Here is a 21,088-nt window from a genome sequence, read left to right on the forward strand (position 1 = left end):
TAACCAAATTGCAAAGAACACAAAATCGATTTACATCCCAAAGCTAGCCCAAAAATATCACATTATCCTGATGCAACAGACATCTGGTCCCAAACCCGTCTGTGCGGTCTTTGGTTCTCTCCCTACTGGTTAAACTCCAGCTGTTCAAAGTTAGTTTTTTGGCTTGTTTTTCAGACTTTTGTACAAAAATAGGCTTCTGCTTAACGCCTCTTCTATAGCGAACGCTAATCAATTATCAACAAAATACTATCCATATATATTGATATCTCTTTAGGGAAACAAAAGCACTAATATATACACACGACTGCCATCATTCGATCGACTGATCAATAGAAACAAACGGATCCAGCATGGCATCTCTGCGGCTCTGGTTAACAGAAGCCAATATCAATTGATTGATGATTGATAGTACATTACCATTTATTCCTCCTGACCCGACATATTTACAGGCTGCATTTATCGGTCAGCACCACCAATACTATACCCACCCCTTTCGCATCTAAAGGTTTAGAATGGATAAGTCTGGTGTAACTACGGTGAGAGGACAAGGTTAGCACTCATAGCCTGCTATGGCAAAACCTCACTGCCCTCACACACCCAACAAATCTGAAGCTGAGTCGGATTAGAGCCTGATCGACTTCTAGAGTCCGATGGATTTTTAGACTTCCAGAGTCCGATGGACTTCTAGACATCGAGAGTACGATTGACTTCTAGACATCTAGAGTCTAATGACATCTAGACTTCTAGAGTCTGATTGACATCTAGGCTTCTAGAGACTGATTGTCATCTAGGCGTCTGATTGATAGGTCATTAACAGCGATAGGTTTAACCTCCCTAATTATTCAGATTCCTCACTCATTCTTGTTGTGACTGGTAACTAAGCTAGGCTCCGCCCAGCCATCCCGGGACAGTCACCAGTTCAAACAGCAGGTCCATCCTGGATGGCCTTGACCCATATATCAGGAAGAACTCACATCTGACAACCAATCAGCATCTGACACAGTGCCACAGAACATTGATTGTGTAAGATAAAGCAACAAAAAAGCAACAACTTAAAGAGACAATCAAAGGAAAATAAAAAAGCCATAAGGTAAAAAAAAATAAAAGTAATTAAAGCCAAACATCCAAACAAATCACAACTTAAAAATGAAATAAAAGCACAATACACTTAAGAAACGTTTAACAGATGATTCAGAATAAATTTGAACGTACGAAGCGCGTTAAAAATCCCGGTGTCTAAGACACGGTTGTGTGTTTGAAGACAACCTTCTGAGAGAAGGTTGAGCGGCCCATCTCTGCGGGTCACTTGTGATTGGCCGGGGGCAGGAGAGGGGCCGAGCGGTCATTGGTCATGGTCGGTCTGAGTTTCACGCCTCTGATCCAAGCCTGCATGCTTCCCCCTCCTCCATCCACTACATCCGCACTTGGCTCCTCCAGGCCCAGGGCCGGAGGAGGGGGCTGGTAGTTGACAATGTACCCAGGATTAGAAGCCTCTTCCTGGGCAGGCGGGGCAGGACATTTGGGTGGCTGCTGGACCAGCTGCTGTTGATGCTGCTGGTGGGCCTGTGGTTGTTCAGGTTTTTGATACATCAGTTGTTGTTGTTGTTGTTGTGGTTGATACAACAGTTGTTGTTGTTGCGGTTGCGGCTGTGAATGGGCCACTTGATACAGCTGTTGCTGATGGATCTGTTGTTGAGGTGATTGTGGAGTGTGGATCTGTTGTTGTTGTTGTTGTTGTTGTTGTTGATGGTAGATCTGTTGTTGTTGGTAGATCTGTTGTTGTTGATGGTGAATCTGTTGTTGTTGATGGTGGTGGATCTGTGGTTGTTGTTGGGGTTGCGGTTGGTGCTGTGGGGGAGCTCCGGTCTGCGCGTGCGGCTGGTTGAGCCGGGTGCTGCTGCCCCCTACAGGTGCGGTGGGGACGGGGACTGGGATGGGCAGGCGCCCCGGGACCAGCTGGTAGTAGGGTGAGGGCGGGGGCATGGCGCTCAGACTCTGGGTGGAGGTGTGGTACTGCTTGCTGTGGGAGAGCCCGGCCACCGCCGCCGGGTGGAGGAAGACGTTCTCGTCGCTCCCGGCGACGCCCAGGGCCTTGAGGGGAGGGACCTGGGGGGTGGGGGTGGGGATGGGCAGGGCCCCGCTGATGGTGCCCCGGCGGTAGGCCGGCTTGGAGGAGGGCTTCCTGCGGATGGTGGCCGTGTGCGACGCCCTTAGCTCCGGCTCAGCCAACAGGGACACGGTGGAGGAGGGCCGTTTGGACTGGAGCATCTTGCGGCACTGCAGACTCAGGTCCGAGTTGCGGGGCATGGTCGCCGACCGGTGGTCGAAGTCGGACTGGCTGTTGCCGTGGAGACGCAGGCTGTGGAGGGAGATGGAGTCGGCATCGCCGCCGTGGAGCGAGATGGACTCGTAGTCGACTGGGGGACCAGAGACACAGTCAGAGAGAGAGATGGAGAGGCACGCACAGGGTCAAGAGAGATGGTTTCTCTTCTGATAGGGAAAGGGAAACGGAAACTTGAGGTCATTTAATTAAAATCGGCAGAAAACAGAAAAAATTACACAGAGGGGTATTCTGACAGAGAGATAATGAGGCGGAAAGACAGACAGGTGGAGAAGTGGACCGACAGACAGACAACCAGGTAGAGAGACAGACAGGAACCTACCATAGAGAGGCGGCTCAATCTTTAAAGCTGGAAAAGAAAAGATTAAAGAAATTTAAACAGAAAACTAGAGCCAGACAAACCCACAGACAGACAGGTAAACCAACAGACAGATAGATCCCCAGACAGACCGACAGGTCACGGCACTAATGTCAAGAGCCAATATGTGTGCGTGTGCGCGTGTTTACCATGTGTGTGTATGGTGTCCTCTGAGCAGGAGGGGGTGGTAGTCTGGGTGCTGTAGCCACTAGAGCAGTGCAGTGAGTCTCTGCTGCTCCGGGGGGCGCCAGAGTTACACCCAGACAACTGGTCCCTGGCAGAGCAAGACTGGAGAGAGAGAGGACACATACACAGAGATATTTAAGATACACAAGTTGCATACAGTTGATTGACATTTACATCGAGAGAGAGAGAGAATGTGATTCAAGGGGGATGCGTCACCATTACAAATAATCGACAATCGAATGCCTTAACTGACCAATCAGAATTGGGTATTCAACAAAGCCGTGAACTGAACATAACCATGTACCTTGCTAGAGGTGGACATGGTCCTGCTCCTCTCCTGGTTGTAGGCGCAGTGGGGGGGCGGGGCCAGGGAACCATTCTCTGGTCCTCCGATGACCCCAGACCCCCGAGCCCTCTGGTCGACTGCGCCCCCAAGATCCTGAGGACACACACAACGCAACCTGTTACAAGGGTTACACTATCAGGCTGAGTAACACCCGTCAGGACGCACACGCACACGCCCCCGCACGCACACGCCCCCTCAGTCGGTCGAGGACGGACGCAAGGCGTAGAGATCTCCCGGTGGTTATCCACGCCCCTCGCTGTAGACGTACGGTCGGGCAGGGTACAGGCCGGAGGTTTAAAGGTGACATGTTATACCACCAGGTGTGAGTGTGATTAGCCGTTACCAGCAGTTATGAAAGTCTGCCATTTCTGACATCACACGTGGGCGTGTCCACCTAGATGTGTGCTGGGTGGATCAGTCTACCAGCTTACTCAGTGGACCGTAGCAAACGTTGCTCATCTATCCAGCACACATCTAGGTGGACACGCCCACTTGTGATGTCAGAAGAGGCCGATTTTCAAAATGGCTTGTAACAGCTGATCACACTCACAACCGGTGGTATAATATGTCACCTTTAAAAAGAATGCACCTTGTGAAATCACAACACTATTTTGGTTGGTTCCACATCACATCTGAGAGTCTGCAATGGTGCGGACGCAGCCTCATGATTATACGTGCGTGGGTGCGTGTCCTTGTGCACGTGCGTATCAGAGATGGAAATTAACTTTTCTGCCCAAAAGCCACTGCGGCAGGTAGATTTAAAAATCTACCAGCCACTCATCTTTTTTACCAGCCACTTTTTATACGCTATGTATTTTTTAAATATATGCGTACAATTTAAACAATATAATAGTAACAATAAATAAGAAAAGTGTTTTTCGTACACATCTTTTTTTCCATCAGAAGTGATTTTCACTGTAAGTAGGTTCTACCAAGAAACTGAGTTGAAAACGTTACGCTCTTACCGCATATGATAAACAATACACAGGTATCTGCCATGTTAAGTCATGTTTATTTCAAAGGTGTTACGATGACAAGTTTGGGGATAATTCATCTCTACAAAGTATTTTCAATAAAAAACAAATTGACATATTAATAATAAAACAACATGCATGGCTACACCATCATAACATGTTATTTACATGTGACTGCATACAAATGTGTCCACAGACCTGGTAACTAACGTATGATAGTAAGCATTATTGGCCCTTAACACTAATATTCAGAAAAAACACTGCCTCAAAAGGCTATTAGCTTAAGCAATACAAGTAGAGGCATATACTTGAACTTTATACCCTGAACTTTTAGACGTTGCAAACGTGCAAAAACATAATTATATATTTATGTGGCATTCAGTCCAATGCTGAAAATATATCTGAGGAATCTGGAATCTCCCACTTCCGGCTCCCATGAAAGAGGACCAAACTGATTCACACAAAAGCGTTCATGCAAATCTAGCATTAAAAGGTTAATTTAAGGAAGTTCTCTCCAGTCACACTGAAAGTAGTTCACTAGTAGTAGCGCTTTAATTTGCAGTGTCAAGAGAATTCTGAGAAATCTGAATGCTGACTAAATTCTCAGAATTCGGACACTGCAAACTATTGCACGCTAGTGAACCACTTTTAAAAAAAACTCTACATCGCGACCAGGCGACAAATGACTGGTGAGAACCTTCTTAAAGAGCCCATGCCATTAAAATCACATTTTTCCTATTGTTTGTTAAATAACATAGGTCTGAATAAGTTTGTGAGCTGTGGTAAGTTTGAAATCTATGCAGTTTGTCTGCTGAATGCAATAGGCAATGAAAGGGAAAAGGCAGAAGAAATGAGCCGATCTGGATAAGGTGACACTGTGACGTAGCGTTGTCAAACTATTATTCATGGCCCTGCCCACTTTGTTGGTTCGTAACCACCCACAAGAATTCTGAAAGAGTCGTGATTGAGCTAGTGCTAAATGCTAATACGTGTACGGTAGTTGCTTAGTTCGTAGTAACAGGCTAGTTACAGAATTTTGAATGCAATGGCAGAACGACATCGAAGTACATGAACTGCGACATGCTGCCTGCCGCCGGTTGCCGCGAGGCACCACCGCCGCGAAGCACCACCGCCCGGCAGCGGGCAGCCGGGCGGTGGTGCCTCACGCCGGCAGCAGGCAGCAGGCAGCGCGCGGTTCTGTCTACTACAGATTGATGTGGAAGTGGAAGAACCAGAGATTTCGGAGAACCCGACGAAGTCCTTTGTGATTCATTATATCGTCTGGACGTGCACACAGCTTTTGGCCGTGATGATATGTATTATTTGATATAGATATCTATGTATTATATGATATTATTTAGATATAGAGCTCCAGGACTGTAACGCAAGTGTTGTGCACTTCCTTGTTATTTGGATAACCGTTCTGCTGTTGGTGTGATGGCACATAACACGTCGGACTCTCGTCTCTGGTATTTCTACAACGAGACTCGTAGTGGGGGTTATCTCAGCCATTGCCAAGGGATTGTTGACCGCGGTCGTCTCCCGCCGGAGTCTCGCTGCCGATGGACCACCGCCTCGGCTTCAGGAGGCGGTGATTAGCGCTGACCGCTGCCTAGGCGGTGGGAAGCAGGGCTCAAGCGGGATACATTCGCGGCCAACAATCCCCTTCTCCTCCATGTCGTGGTTCATGTACTTCAGGGAGTCAAAGCCAAAGTTCCTTTCCCCCAATTCATTCTCAACCATGGCTGCGATAACCCCCACTACGAGTCTCGTTGTAGAAATACCAGAGACGAGAGTCCGACGTGTGCGCCATCACACCAACAGCAGAACGGTTATCCGACACTCCCAGAACCCCTCTCAAATTTCAGCAAGCCAGACAATTCACGTCTGTTAATTTATGAATGGAATTCTGAACGTGTCCCGCCTCCGAAATAGCCTGGCTATAGCCATGCTGCCTTGTGAGCGATTTCATTTCGCGCTGCAACGCAGCCTGGATTCCATGGATCCGATTTTCGCCTGAGATGGATTCAAACACAGAACGGGCAGGGACAGCAAGACGATGACGACGTCTATTCGACACACCCATCGTCTTCTTCCGAATTGCTTGTGTCTCACGCATGGACATAAGAGCTGTGTTCAAAATCATTCCCTATACACTCGCTCACTATTCCCTATATAGTGTTCATGATATAGTGCACTATATTGGGAACGAACAAACGAGAATTCGGACACTACGCAGAACTTTTCTAAACATCATTTGCGTGAGTAAATGCGCCGGGTATATGTGTGACGCAGACAGATGCGCCCACATCATGTAAACAAACCGGGGACTCGCGAGGAAAGCTGGAGGTTGTATTGATGTTGAATGTTACATTTCCTTGTTCAAGTTTTTTTTAATTAATTTTGAATGTTAAATTTTCTATGTTAAATCCCAAATAAATTGTTGACATTTCCATACGGAAGCCGGAGACTCCATCATTAAATGTATTTGTTTTCGCGGTTATTCAGCTTCTTCTTCTCCTCCGGAAAAACACGACCGCATTGCATTGTGGTATACGGAGTAACATGTAGGGTACATCGTATGTGCACTCAAATTTGGGGTATTTTAAGTGCACTTAAAATTAACCACTGTGCATGAAATTAACCACTGAGAATTCGAACACCACTACAAAATGGCGAGCACCCTATATAGTGCACTATATCCGGGATAGGGGACGATTTCGAACACAGCTATGGTCTCACGCGTGAGACTTCAGAGCCCCGTTACCGGTATATTATCTCGGTTGTTGACAGTCGCAGGTCAGCAAAAGGGGCAGGTCAGCAAAAGGGGCGTAGAAGAAGAAGGGGGCCGGATGTTGACAGTAATGGTTGTAGAACTGCAGCGCCATATGACGAATGTATTAAATATGCAAATTTGATCGGACCTGACTTGAAAGTATTACCCGACACAGTGGCGGGTGAAGTGACACAATTCACAATTCACATGTTAATTTCCATCCCTGGTGCGTATTTGTGTATGTATTTGTGTGTGTGTGTTACCTGGGCGCTACCGTCCCCAGAGCAGCTGATGGAGTCCAAAGAGGGGACATGCCGGACTGAACCAAGGTGGTAGTTACTATGGAAACCAGGGAAGACACACCCGATTACATCACATTGTAACAATGGATACTGTTGTCCAGAGACAGGTGAGGAGGGGGAGACTAGCGAGGGTGAGGCAGGTGAGAATGAGACATGTGAGACTAGAGACAGTTAAATGGAGAGGCAGGGTTGAGGAGGGATACCTGCTGACACTCCCCTTCCTGGAGAGACTGTTGCTTGGAGACGCCGGGGGGGTCTGGTAGGTATAATTAAAGTCTGAACCTTTCAGATCCAAAATCACCTGCGAGAGAGAGAGAGAGGGAATTGTAAGTGTTTGTGTGTGTGAGTGAGAGTGAGATGGAAAGGGAGAGCTGACTGTGTGTGTGGGAGAAGAGAGTGCGTGTGCTGACGGTGTATGCGTACCTGTTCGCTAGCCGGTGGCAGCAGGGTTGGGTCAGCTGTCAGGTGAGTCAGGTCCTCTAGGATAGACTGCAGGTGAGTCACCTCCCCTAGCATGCTGATCTCATGGTCCTGCGCACACAAACACATTATGTATATTATACATGCACACACACACACACACATGCGCGTGCACACACACAATAAAAACAGTAACACACACATTATAGAGACATCGACGCACAAACACACAGTACTGACCAGCACAGGTTTGAGCATGCTGATGAAGCTGCAGTAACGTGCGCGCTCCTCAATCAGTGCACGACACACGGCCCTCTTCTCCGTTTCCTCAAGCACACTGTAGCGCACGCTCACATCCTGTAGGGCGCTGTCAAGCTGCAGACGCACTTCATCCTTACCTACACACACGCGTTGAGCGCGCACACACACACACACACACACACACACACACACACACACACACACACACACACACACACACACACACACACACACACACACACACACACACACACACACACACACACACACACACACACACACACACGGTTGTCAATTACGTTAAAATATATATTATGCCAGATCTTTATTTATTTTTCCACTGTACGCTGTAGCGTGAGGATAAGCATGTCCAGGACGCTCTACCGTCCATACACTTCCAGAGAGGAGAGAGATATGGAGGGGTGACCCCACTTTTCCGGATGCATTTCCAGGAAAGAAAACTCATCTTGTATTTGGGTCATACCGGAATATAGATTTTATCTTACTTTACTAGGCGAACATTGTTGTTTTTCTTTTAATTCAAGTAAAAGTTCTTTGGCAATGTTAATGTTTATTTTCCATCTCTTTAGAATTTAACTTAACGAGTTGCTGGGTGCAACACCAGCAGCCACCAGTAGGTGTCACCAGAGTATCAGCCTAAAACGCATCGCCAACAGCAGCCACACATAGTCAGCTGGTCTCGCAACAGCAGCCCATAGGTGTGTGTGTGAGTGAAGAACTAGGTTAACAGTCTCTCTCTCTCTCTCTCTCTCTCCCTACCTCTCTCTCTCTCTCTCTCTCTCTCTCTCTCTCTCTCTCTGATGTGATTTAGTAGGTTGTTCACTTCAACACTAGCATGTGAGCTAGACCAGGACTATCACATGATACACTGAGGTTGCGCTCTCTCTCTCTCTCTCTCTCTCTCTCTCTCTCTCTCTCTCTCTCTCTCTCTCTCTCTCTCTCTCTCTCTCTCTCTCTCTCTCTCTCTCTCTCTCTCTCTCTCTCTCTCTCTCTCTCTCTCTCTCTCTCTCTCTCTCTCTCTCTCTCTTATTTCTGCCTCCCTCCCTCCCTGCTGCTTTTATCCAAAGAACCTAACTGGGGACTTTCCGTGTTCGCACCCAGACAAGTCGCTGGGAGTCTGGGTGCAGAGTGTGTGTTATAATTTTCTCATCTAAAGCGTAATAAAACAATACCACCATCACATCTAAACTAGGGCTAAGAGACACATACATGCATGGAGAGAGGGCAGAGAGAGGTAGTGAGACAGACCGACGGAAAGACAGACCGGTAGAGAGGAGAGAGAGGTAGAGACAGACAGACAGGTAGTGAAAGTGAAAACAGGTAGTGAAACAGAAAGACAGCCAGAGAGGGAGAGAAGAGAGAGGTAGAGAGACAGACAGGTCGACAGACAGACAGGCAGCGAGAGGGGAGAGAGGTAGAGAGACAGACAGGTCGACAGACAGACAGGCAGCGAGAGGGGAGAGAGGTAGAGAGACAGACAGGTCGACAGACAGACAGGCAGCGAGAGGGGAGAGAGGTAGAGAGACAGACAGACCGGAAGATAGACCGGTAGAGAGGAGAGAGAGGTAGAGGGACAGACAGACCGGAAGATAGAAAGGGCAGAGAGAAGTAGTGAGACAGACAGACAGACAGACAGGGAGAGGGGAGAGAGGTAGAGAGACAGGCAGGTCGACAGACAGACAGGCAGCGAGAGAGGAGAGAGAGTCAGTCAGGCAGGCAGGGAGGGAGGTACAGAGAAAGCGGAGAAAGTGAGAGATACAAACGAGGGTGACAAGGGTGGGGCGGCTTTGATCAATTCACCCTAACAGACCTGGGACCTCCCCTTTGTGTGCGTGTGTGTATGTGCATCTGTATTGCGTTAGTTTCATTTTCATTGTAATCTCATTGTCTCTATCCCTGTTGGCCATAAAACGCTGTGCCCTGCCTTATATGGTCAATAGCTTCCTGTTGAGCTGTTTTGGTTATGGGATAGCAACGGCAGGCAACGACTGGGTGTGTCTAGGCAAACAATGGGAGAAGGTTTGGCCTAGGGTTGGCTGGTTGCCATGGGGATAGTCTCCGCCCACGGCAGGTTAGCCAACATCACCTGGCGGGAGCACAACGCTGCGGGCGGCGGCCTGTGAATCGTCATGACAACCAGCCAGGTGTTTAGGAGCTCTTTATACGAAACCATGAGAATAGTACAAAAGTGTATGACAATTAAGAGTATCCACTCCAGCTAGGAGAGTACTATTTTAGTATGCGTGTTCATGTAGCATGCATCTAATATTTGTGTAGTATTAATGTAGAAATGTAAAATTCATGTAGTAATTATCTTGTATTTATGTAGAATGTATGTAGTATTTATGTAGTATTACCTTTCTTGACTTTCTTCTGTAGTTTGATGGTGTCAGAGGACTTCTTCTTAATGTCTGCCCGGGCCTTCTTATATTCTGTTACCAGGGTTAAGAAGACACACAGAGAATTATTTTACCATGGTTAAAGGACACAGACCATCGTGTTACCTTGGTTACAGGAGACAGAAAATATTGTATTACCCTGGAAGGGTAGAGCAAGAGAGACCGAGAGAGAGCGATAGATACATATAGAAAGAGTGTCAGGGATCGTGTTAGCGCAAGCATACCTTTAGCGTGGTCTTTGTCAAGCTGATTGGCCACTTTCTTCCACTCCTCCATCTTCCCCTCCAACGGAGAGATGAGACTCTCTGAGAGAGCACTAAACAGAATCAAAAAGAGAAAAAGTAAAAAAGATGGAAAACATGAGAAACAAATGAATGAGTGCATGTGTAAATGCCTATAGTGTGCCTTGTTTGAGAGTGTGCGTGAAAAGTATATCAATGATTAAAACATAGATGGCGAAGAGCTAAATATTATAAAAATACGTTGTGAAGGGTTTATATATTATTAATATACACAGTGAATAATATCTACTTACGTAGTGAAGAGTTTGAGTTTAGACTCGATGCTTCGGTGTCTCATGCACATCCTGGTCAGTGCCGAACCGATCTCCTTGGTGGCCCCTGCGCGCACACGCACACACACACACAATACACTTAATTCAAAAGTAAACTTGTTTCATCTGAGCTGACACACACTTAGCATTGCTAGCAGTTCACCAGACCAGCGGGCTGCGGTGCTAATGCAGAGGTCATGCGGACCTGGTAATGTTTGCCCAATTGCCTCTCGGGACTTGCAATGTTTCCTGAGCAACAACAAGATTTGAGTTTGTCTACAAACACACAGATCATTTTATACCAAAAGAATGAATGTATTCAGGAACTAAGCTACTGGAACTCTGCAACTCAAGGGAAGCAACCATGGGAGGGAAAATGCTGACCCAATGAACCCTCCTTCAAATTAAACATCTTTAATTCGAAGTCTAAATATGGTTAAGACAGGCTAATACCAACCCACAGGCAACTTGTATCCCTTTTAGGCATGGTGTCTCAATCTGTAATTTTTCTGTCGACATTTACTTTATTACACAATACACAAGATTAACTCTTTAAATATTCAAACCACACACACAGATTCTCAAACACACGCACACACAATTATGGCACAACATCCCTGAAGTATTTTGAAAGACAAGTTCCTATGTTCAATCAGGAGGGTGTGCCGTAGAATGTGCGGTGTGCGGTGTGTGTGTGTGTGTGTGATTGCGTGCATAGATATGTCAATCGAGCACAGGGGAAATGTGTCGTTATGCTATGAAGAACACATCCTAAAAAATATAAATGATTCAACTTCCCTCCTTTTTCTGTAGGCACACACACGGCAACAGTGTGTGTGCCAGTCAGTGTATTTCCATGACAACTCTCTTCTGACAATCACAAGACATTCTATTGATCCGGTTACTGATTAAACAGCTGACTCATTAGTCACATGATTCCAATCCCTAACCTTGAGTATTATTTACATTATATCACACTACACTGGTGGACAACCTCTGTCCACCAGTGGAAGACTGGGATTGAGCATGCTCCCAGTACAACCAGCTAGTAGGGTTAGTACTGTGGGTGTGGTTGTACTACGTGAGATTCTTGTCAACATTATTCAGAAAATGAGATGTGATGTTACTGTGGTATTGCCATGGCAACCAGCTCAACCTGTTCAGCACATGCACGCCAACCTACACAGTACTTTGAGAGAGAGAGAGAGAGGAAGAGAGAGATAGGTCAGCTGTCAAAACAGACCCCCTTAACAGGTGGGACGGACACACACACACACACACACACACACACACACACACACACACACACACACACACACACACACACACACACACACACACACACACACACACACACACACACACACACACACACACACACACACACACACACACACACACAGAATGTGCTTGGTCAATATGCCAACGTTTAAAGAGAATACTAGCTTGACACTGAGGCTAGCCGATGGTTTGTCTGCCAATGCTAGCATGGCTAAAAGAGCATGTTTCGCCAGCGCTAACATGGCTAACTGAGCAGTGTGGGGATAGCTGACAAAGCTAACAGACTGGGTCAGGAGGACCTCACAGTGCTAACAGCGCTTGGCACCAGGGAGAACTGAGACAAGGGCAAACCAGGCTACCTAGGGACATGCAGGGATCACATGATATTTAGAGAAGTTTAAGTATGCCATCACATGACTGGGATGTGGAAATCACATGGAGACACAAAAACACAGATGCCTGCCCACACACACACAGAATCACATGCAAGCTGTTCTTGGTAGCCTGAGGGTAGTTTGACAAGTCCCAACAGACAGACGGACGTTCTAGGTGTGTGTGAGTTTATGTGTGTGTGTGTGTTTGTGGGAGTGCGAGATGACATGACAGGGCAGGTTTGAGGCAAACGACTTCTGTAGAAAGGGTGTGGCCGTGACTAGGGCTGAACGATTTTAAGAAAAAATTGAAATTGCGATTTTTCTGGTAGAGATTGCGGTTTCGATTTCAACCACGATTTATTTTCTTTAAATCAAGTTTCAGTATAAATTAATATAACCAATGAATTCCATTAAGGTAATGCAATAATGAAATTGCTGGCAACAGATTTCAAATGCAAGACTGTTTATTCAAGTACCTAAAAAACAACAACCAAAAAAGTCAAATAAAAAGGGAGCCCTCTTTCTTAAGTAAACTTGCTTCAATGGCTCATCAGCATCAAAATAATTGCACTTTTGTAAAAAAAAAAAAAAAAAAAAAAAAAAAAAATTATATATAAAAAAAAAAAAAAAAAACCGCAGCTTTGACGATCCCAAAATCGTAATGCTTAAGATCGCGATTTTCGGTCGAAAACGATAGATCGTTCAGCCCTAGCCGTGACGCACACACACACTCTCTATAATGATATAAATACCATTTAGCAGCAGACTGAGCTAGATAGTCCCCTGTCAAACCATTTTCACACACACACACACACACACACACACACACACACACACACACACACACACACACACACACACACACACACACACACACACACACACACACACACACACACACACACACACACACACACACACACACGACAATTTGACCACATTACTCCTATGTCTCCAACAGCTTCCAACTGATGCCATGAAAGATTTCAACGTGCTACTACTTATGAAACCCTACAAAAAGTACCACCGTCCTACCTAGCGAATGTAATAATTCCTTCTCGGCCCCTTGAGAACGACAACTAGCCTCCTACCAATACCAAAAGTTCAAGAGAACTCATCAGGAAGCACAGTTCCCTTATCGAGCACCCTATCTCTGGAACAAGCTGCCACCTCCAATCATGAAGGCTGACTTTGTGGATGAATTCAAATTCAAACCCCTCTTCTCTTTACTCTCTCAATTGGCCCCTAGGAGTGTCGCTGGGCACTCTACTCCCTCTGCTGCCAATAGGTACTAGTTTAGAAGTTCTCTACAAGCTCCTTGTCTACCCTGCCCCATCTAATGCGGCCTCTCTGCTTTGATGTGTTGCTGTGACCATGGCTTACCCACTAGCCAGCACCTATTACACCAACATGGGCACAACACAAATTATATTCTTAACAATTGTACTATTGTACTGTTCTTAAACCGTTTTGCTTGTTATGCTATCATTATGTCTTCGTCTTGCCCGCCTGTGCCTCACAAACAGGCTATGGTGGCTGTATGCGTATGCACACAGTGTTCATACCTCTGGTTCCGGTTGCCATGTCTGCTACCTTTTGGAAAGCATCCAGGAAGGATCCCGTCACCAAGATCGTGGTCCTGAAAACCACACACGCGCACACGTTTTTTAATTAAAATACAATATCAGGAAAGAGAACTGGGGTCAGAGCGCTTTTATTTTGAAGACCTAAAGGAGACAGTTGCACTCTATAGGCTTAGTACGTAACCGAACACCAGCGATACACACACTGAATCTATTCAGAGTGTGTGTGTGTGTGTGTGTGTGTGTGTGTGTGTGTGTGTGTGTGTGTGTGTGTGTGTGTGTGTGTGTGTGTGTGTGTGTGTGTGTGTGTGTGTGTGTGTGTGTGTGTGTGTGTACCTGAGCTGGGACTGTAGTTTGGTTCCTTTGGTTACAAAGTCCTCCCATGCAGGGTAGGAGGCCTGAGGGCGGGAGAGACTCATTAATATCATATAGTAGCAGTAGGATCATGACCTCTTGCTACAGAGGGCCCATCGGAGGGACATGAGTGCACACAGCTCTGGTCTTGGCCGTACGAACACAAGGATGCGTTTTTTTTTTGTTTAGTCAATTGAAGTTTGGTTAGTACTGCATCATCAATTGTTATTTTCATATTATATGACTATAAAATTATCCACTGATGTTAAATGAATCATTAATGTGTTCGCAGACAGTCAGGTATATGGTCAGTCACACAAACAGACAGACAGGCAGATGATCAGACAGACAAGCAGACAGACAGACACACAGAAAGAAAGGCAGGCATACTGACAGAAAAAACAGACAAGATCAATTCAAGGTCAGAAAGTGGTCGGAACTCAGAAGATTAGCTAATGGATCAGGGGTTAGAGTTTAGTGTAGGACAACATGAGAGACTGCACTCTTTATCCCTGTCCTTATAAATTCCCCACTACCACTCTTTCCATGGTTGATGTCACACATCTTGTTGACCAAAAAACCTGGGCTTCGAATAGCCTGAGGCTTAGGTACGCCATTCTGTAGGTCTCTACAGGAATACCACGCACAGAATCACGGATGCAGAATCTATAAAAGCAGGCGTCAATGGCTGCCCCATATATATTTAGCGTTCAGCTTGTCACATGTCTGAATAACTGTTAGCATGTTACATGTGTATGACCACGTCCTCCCAGCATATAGGAGGATAACCACACTGTAACCTATAATAACATTAGCCTGTTAGCCTAAAGCTGCTATCTAGCTCTTAAGCTAATGCTGCTAACAAGCTCACAGCGCTGGAGCTGAAAACAGGGGACGGTTACCGACAATGAATGCAGAGACCAGTCTATAAGGAGCAGGTAGGGGTTAGACAGTACAGGGACAGGTCGTTATTGAGCAGGTAGGGGTACACAGTGAATACAGAGCGAGGCCATTCAGGTGCAGGTAGGGGTTCGACAGTAAATAAGGAGACAGGTCATTAGGAAGCAGGTGTTGGAGTGAAATTATTTTTCGTAAGGGGTCCATTCATTTCTGCAAATATCCTGTGTGGGTTTGTGGACGTGTGAGCTTGTGTCTGTCTGCACTCTCCTCTAATCCTGCAGTTAAAATCTTGACCTTGTAGAGACAATGTCGGTGCGTGTGTGCGTGTAATTATGTATCATTACAACTTGTGTCGAGAGGTATCCTATATTTTACTTTTGCTCTGCTTTACACAACACAACAGAACCCAACAGAACACAACACAGTTCAAAAAACGCCAGAGTCATCATCGCTGGGGTTGGATTTACAATCACTACGTCAGCCCAGGCTATGTATATGAGTCTGATCCAACCCACACACCAACACACACCTTGAGAGCAATGAAGCAGCCAGACAGGCATGCATCCCAACTACATAATATTAAAATACAGATCCCTACAATACACAGCTCAGCAGCACACTACATTAACACACGGAGGTTCCTACAACACTATATTAACACAAAAGGTCCTTACAACAAAAGTTGAACTGTTATTATGAATGCCCTTTTCTTTTACATGCTTTGCTTTGCCTGCTCTATGTCCTATCATGTCCGACATGAATGCGCAAACGCATGAAAGACACACACACACAACTATGTGACTAGTAAATGTCATCAGATTCAACAACTGGCACGGAGCCACAACAGAGAGCGAGACCTAAAGAGAAACAGAGGTCTAACATTGTCACTCCAAACATAGTTCAGCGATAATCAATAACAGACTCTATCCGTCTCTCTGCCTTTCTATCCGTCTCCCTGCTTTTCTATCCATCTCTCTGCCTTTCTTTCCCTACCTTGGACGTCTCTGTCTATCCATCTATCTCTTTACCCATCTCGATCTGTCTCTCCGTTTAACCATCTCCTGTCTACATCTCTCTCTTTTCCTGTGTCTTCGTCTACCGGTCCCTCTCTCCTTTTCTCTCTCCCTCAAATGGATTTGTTTATGGTGTAGGATATGATTGGTTGGGGATGGGCGTGAGGAATCGATTACTCGAGTACTCCTCGTTACAAATGAACTCGGTTGGTGGACAGGCAAACTCGAGTTTGCATATAAACACACAAACAAAGTTTTCTGAAGCAAATTTATCAATTTTCTGTCCGGCGCTGTCATGCCAAATTTGTACCGTGTGCCAAATTTATACCAGGCACGTCAACAGTTGTCCGATGCCAGGCAACGGACAACTGATTACGTAAGGGTTGTCCGTTGCCGGGCAGGTTTAAAAAAACATTCGCGCTCACGTTGCCAAAGACAAAATAACATAATACAGAAAACGGATCGCTAGATAACACTTGTTTTTACTTTATATTTGTATTGTATTTAATTGTTTAATCAAATGTAGCAAGTAAATTGAGTGTTTAAAGCAGGTCAAGGACGAAATAGCACAATACAGATAACGGACAAGTGCGAATGAACGAGCTTGAAGGTTCGCGAATGTTTGTGAACCTTTCACGTCATTCGACGCGATCGTCCGTTGCAACTTGCCAGGCAACGGACGACGCGATCATCTGTTGCCAGGCAGGTTTGGAATGGATTACATATGGTTGACACGCTGTCACGTTAAAATTGTACCGGGGGCGAAAATTGTACCGGCCTACGTCATCGTTTGTTTACATCCTGACAACCTGCCCGGCAACAGACGACGCGATGCAGAAAACATGTTTCCAAACGACGAAATAACATAATACAGATAGCGGATCGCTATCTGTATTATGATAGATAGCGATAACACTTGTTTTTAATTTATATTTGTATTGTATTTCATTTTTTAATCTACAATTTTCGCCCCCGGTACAATTTTAACGTGACAGCGCCCGGTACAAATTTGGCAGCCGGTACAAATTTGGCATGACAGCGCCACTAACGCATGCCGTGGGCACAAAGAAAATGAAATGTATCAAATTTTGTGTGGCGCGTTCCGTGCCGTATGCAGGCACGCCAGAATTCAAAAAGTTAAGAGATGGCGGTTAAAGCAAAGCGCAGCGAAGAATTGAAATACTTTAAAGAAATAGGAGATCATAAGGTGAAATGTAAAATATGCCAAGCGAAATCGAGCTAGCAGAGTACTACAAGTACTATGCGGCAACATATGCTCCTGAAACACAACGGTGAGTTCGGGAAAGCAGACCCGCAGCAACCAAGTGTGTCGGCTATTTTCACCGCCGCAAGACGCAGCTTTAATCCCGGCCGTGTAGAGAAGATCACAACGCTGAGTATTTCCATAGTCCATTTGCTGCCGTTTTATTTGCAGTTTAAATTATTTGCAATGGTTAGGCTACTTGTTTCGTTTTTGTTTTTTTAAACTGCTACAGGCCTTGGTTCGACGTGATTTAAATTGTGAGACGCATATTTATTTTTGTAAGGAAAATGTTTTGAACGTTTACAAAAATAAATAATGAATACTCTGATAACTCTTGACTGTTTTGATGGAGAATAAGCATTACATGTTTGGTTGGTAATATTGCCGTTCATCATCAGGCCTATTCCTGCTGCAGATGCGTTGCATTCTAAAAATAGATTAGATTAAACGAGTACTCGATTGATCCTTGAGGAATTCCTTCGATCACTCGAGTTTGGAATTTACTACTCGTGCCCATCTGAATGGCTCTGATGGCCACTAGAATGGAAACAACAATTCTTAGAAACAGCCTTAGATTATCAGTAAATCCTAGATTAATGATAAGAGGTATTATTGCAGTTTCTGCCCTAATTGCAATACGAAGGCCCTGCAGTCGGTTTAATAAATAGTTTCTAAACAGACCAGCAGACAAAACATCCTCATTTAGACATGGCAGAGGATTAAAGAACAAAACCTTTAACAGATTAAAAGTTAACCATGGGAGCCATTTCCTAAAAAACAAAAGAATGGTTGCATGAATTATATAGTGATCCTGAGAGTTGGTTTGTGTTTTTATAAAGTTATTGAGGTTTTATGGATAATATATGTTGAGGTTAAGTTTATGACATTTGAATGGTTAAAGAACGATTTTGTAATGCATTGTTGAATCGTCTGATAAAACCTCCAACTTGCCAGTCCGTCTGTCTCTGTGTCTGTGTCTGTGTCAATGTCTGTGTGTATGCCTGTGATTAGCATGACCAGGCTTACCAGTGATCAGTTTTTCAACCAATGTTTAGGTTTCCCCATACTGTAACCATGGTAACGTCAACAACATAGAGACTGACCCAGATCTGTTAGTTTGGTGAGGAGCTTCACAAGTATGAGGCAGAGACATAGACAGGCACAGACACAGACACAGGGTAGATGCTCATTTTGTCCTGTTTGACCTACACAGTACAGTACACACAGATGAGACGTCTGTCCGACTTCCTGACTGTGTGACTAGCTGTCAGTAAGCCTACCGTGGACCATTCTGTCCTAACCTGAACCCCAACCTGTATGTCTGACAGTCTCTACATGTCTTTCTGACTGTGTCTCAGACTTCGGGAAAAACCTATGTGACAGCCACACAAGGTGAATAAAACCCTTATTTAAATTGGCCAGGCTACATGAAAGCCTGTGTGCAGAGCGCCCAGCATGCCATGAGTCACAAGCACAGCGGCTGTAGTCACGCTACCAACTTCTTCTCTTCTCCACTTCCTCCATGACACACTAGAGCTGGAAACTGTTAATCAAAGAGATTCATAACTAACAGATCATCCAGGTCAAGTATCAAACACAATGCCAGTTTACATATTTATGTTGAGTAAAACGATGTCAGTAATACAAGACCCAATGACTCAATCATAGATTGCAAAGTGAAACTCTTCACACATTTTTAAACATACCTATCATTAACTTCAGGTAGCCAACTATGTCAGGTTACACATAATATTGAGTCAAACTAGGAATATAAACATTTCCTGAAGGACGGTTCCTACAGAATTATTAACGAAATGGTAATCTGTTAAACACTGAATCATTTTAGCCATCGTAATCCCATCCTGGTCTAGGGGTAAGACCCCTGCACGCCCACGGGGAAACTTGACCGGATAGATTGGTTCCAGGCTGGCGGTCTACCTGGCGCTGGCTAATGTTAACCATCTGACCGTGGTTAAATGGAGGCTGACAGACAGGCGCAGACAGACAGTCAGACAGACAGCTAAATAAACATCAAACGGCTCCCCTAACGTCATCGACCCCATCCCTGCTGCCCACCAGCGACCCCGACTCTTCCTTAGCCAATACACATCCTCACAAACACACACACCCTTACAAACACACACATCCCTAAAACCCCAAACATACACATCCTTACAAACACAGTACACACACCTTTACAAAAACACACCCTTAAAAACCTACAATTTACAAACATCCAAAAAAACAAACCATTAAAAACAAAACATACACGCATCCTTAAAAACGGATTCTTAAATAGACAACTACCGGTCGGAGGTCTATCCATAAACCTCTCAATCTATGTTTATAACAGTAGATGAATGGTTGGATTAACGACAGGACACAACATAAGATCTTAAAATGAAAGGGTTATAACCAACTATTCAGGTGGTTTCTTATAAAGTGCTCCAATAATTACACATTAATGAGTAGTTACATACTCACACAGAATGGAATATAGTGCGTTTAAATGAAAGTAAATTAAAATATGATGATAATATTTGCAAGGTTTTAGCGTTGTGTGCGTGCGTGTACGTGTGTGTGGGGACGGAGGGCGGGCTGATGGTTACCTTCATGTCGGTCATAATGAGCTGGAACAGTCCTCCCAGGGCCCCGCATTCCTTCTCTATACCCGCATCCATTTTCCTCCACTCGCCTCAAACTTTCCAAGTCTTCAAAACCAGAGTTGCGAATGACTGCTCTCCCCGTCAATGGTAGCTTTTTTTTGGGAAAGGTCGAACCAGAACCGAGTTACAACATCCCGGGGGCAAAGTATACCCTCAAGTCAGTGAAAAATAGAGAGGGAAAAAACTCCCAAATTGAGATCCAGGTCGGCGGGGAGGTAAAGTCAATACGTGGCCGCTAGCCTAGCGAGCCGAGGCAGCCCGGCCAACCTTCCTCGCACACCTCCTCATGGTTCGCACACGTCGCTGCTTCCCGGGGAATGCCTCCACCACGCCCGGAAGATAGTTAGTTGGTTGGGGGGTCACTTAGTTAACCTGCTGTGTCGGGAGATAACAGAAGTTGTGTGGCTTGGTAAGGAGCAACAGCTAGTACGTCGGCTCGATAACCTGAGTCCTTGATCAATGAGTCCCCGGCCAGCGGTGCGGGATATCCGCCAGAAAAACAACTCCTTTGGCCGCAGTGTTCACCAATGAGGTCTTTGCGACATACCACCGAGCAATGTCACCTACTTGAGATTTTTTTCTACTTTAATCGGTTCCTCTACGGGAGTCGTGCATGTGTCCGCGTACACCGGAGTGTTGCTATGTGGCTAAATCCAACGCTCCCAGTCCATCCCGAGGTAGCCCGCCAGGGCGGAGCTAAATACTTACTAAATGTA

At 45.5% G+C, this 21,088-nt stretch overlaps 1 protein-coding gene across 2 annotated transcripts in view; it reads right to left on the reverse strand.

The window, feature by feature from the left end:
• mtss1 (MTSS I-BAR domain containing 1) overlaps window positions 1–21,050 on the reverse strand; it is a 21,599-nt gene extending 549 nt beyond the window's left edge. Inside the window, exons 1-14 of one of the 2 annotated variants that reach the window (XM_056605626.1) lie at window positions 20,316–21,050; window positions 14,512–14,573; window positions 14,158–14,231; window positions 10,920–11,004; window positions 10,609–10,700; window positions 10,343–10,417; window positions 7,944–8,101; window positions 7,707–7,814; window positions 7,487–7,584; window positions 7,245–7,320; window positions 3,190–3,324; window positions 2,849–2,987; window positions 2,664–2,690; window positions 1–2,417 (exon numbers count right to left, since the gene is read on the reverse strand). The exon at window positions 1–2,417 is cut by the window's left edge and continues 549 nt beyond it. In XM_056605626.1, coding sequence (XP_056461601.1) covers window positions 1,303–2,417; window positions 2,664–2,690; window positions 2,849–2,987; window positions 3,190–3,324; window positions 7,245–7,320; window positions 7,487–7,584; window positions 7,707–7,814; window positions 7,944–8,101; window positions 10,343–10,417; window positions 10,609–10,700; window positions 10,920–11,004; window positions 14,158–14,231; window positions 14,512–14,573; window positions 20,316–20,387 — 2,316 coding nt within the window. In that variant the 5' untranslated portion in view covers window positions 20,388–21,050 and the 3' untranslated portion in view covers window positions 1–1,302. The remainder of the gene's footprint in view (window positions 2,418–2,663; window positions 2,691–2,848; window positions 2,988–3,189; window positions 3,325–7,244; window positions 7,321–7,486; window positions 7,585–7,706; window positions 7,815–7,943; window positions 8,102–10,342; window positions 10,418–10,608; window positions 10,701–10,919; window positions 11,005–14,157; window positions 14,232–14,511; window positions 14,574–20,315) is intronic. The other variant, XM_056605627.1, reaches the window with a different exon arrangement.
• Between the last annotated feature and the right edge of the window lie 38 nt (window positions 21,051–21,088).

This window comes from Gadus chalcogrammus, chromosome 13 (assembly GCF_026213295.1).
Source record: "Gadus chalcogrammus isolate NIFS_2021 chromosome 13, NIFS_Gcha_1.0, whole genome shotgun sequence".
NCBI classification, from domain to species: Eukaryota; Metazoa; Chordata; class Actinopteri; order Gadiformes; family Gadidae; genus Gadus; species Gadus chalcogrammus.